The sequence below is a fragment of the Manacus vitellinus genome, unplaced genomic scaffold (assembly GCF_001715985.3).
Source record: "Manacus vitellinus isolate BGI_N305 unplaced genomic scaffold, ASM171598v3 scaffold_92_pilon, whole genome shotgun sequence".
NCBI classification, from domain to species: Eukaryota; Metazoa; Chordata; class Aves; order Passeriformes; family Pipridae; genus Manacus; species Manacus vitellinus.
In genome coordinates this window covers 872,402-873,042 of record NW_021940877.1, presented here as the reverse complement: position 1 = coordinate 873,042, position 641 = coordinate 872,402, and the positions used below count along the sequence as shown (strand labels likewise).

At 64.9% G+C, this 641-nt stretch overlaps 1 protein-coding gene across 1 annotated transcript in view; it reads right to left on the bottom strand.

Annotated features, from left to right (window-relative positions):
• KLHDC7A (kelch domain containing 7A) overlaps window positions 1–387 on the bottom strand; it is a 33,634-nt gene extending 33,247 nt beyond the window's left edge. Inside the window, exon 1 of the mRNA XM_029965237.1 lies at window positions 111–387. Coding sequence (XP_029821097.1) covers window positions 111–387 — 277 coding nt within the window. The remainder of the gene's footprint in view (window positions 1–110) is intronic.
• Between the last annotated feature and the right edge of the window lie 254 nt (window positions 388–641).

Genomic DNA, 641 nt, shown 5'->3' with positions numbered 1-641 from the left:
CTCTCCCTGCTCCTCCCCGCTCAGCGCCCTTGGATCCCCCTGGAGGGGCGGGAGCCGCGTCCCAGGGATGTTCCCTGGGGTGTCCCCACCACCCCTCCTCACCTCCTCACCCCACACCCTCCTCCGCCGCGGACCCACTGCCCCATCCCCATCTTTATCCCCATCCCCATTCTTATCCCCATCCTTATCCCCATCCCCATCCCTGGCCCGGGGAAGGTTTTCCCCGGGTTGTCCCTCATCAGCCAGCGGGGTTTTGCCCCCGGCGAGCGAGCGGCTCCTGTAGAACCTGAAGGCCAGGGTGAGGAGGAGCAGCGCGGCAGCGGACAGGAGCAGCTTCCCGGCCACCGGCATGTCGGACTGCCAGGGCACGGCTGCCCGCTGGGGCATTTTTCCATCCCGGGAATGCGGAGCAGCTGATTAATGATTGCCGGGCGAGGCCGAAGTGTGGAGCCGAAGGTTTGGGACAAGGTGACTTTGAGCGGGCAAAGCCGGAGGAGGTTTCTGGACCAGCTTTGCGTGGCTGGGCTGGGCTGGGCTGGGCTCCAGGGAAAGGTGCAGCCCAGAGCAGGTGGCACAGAGCCAGCTTTATGAGCCTGGGAAACAGAGAGGCTCAGGGAAAAGCAACAGGAAGCACAAAGGGA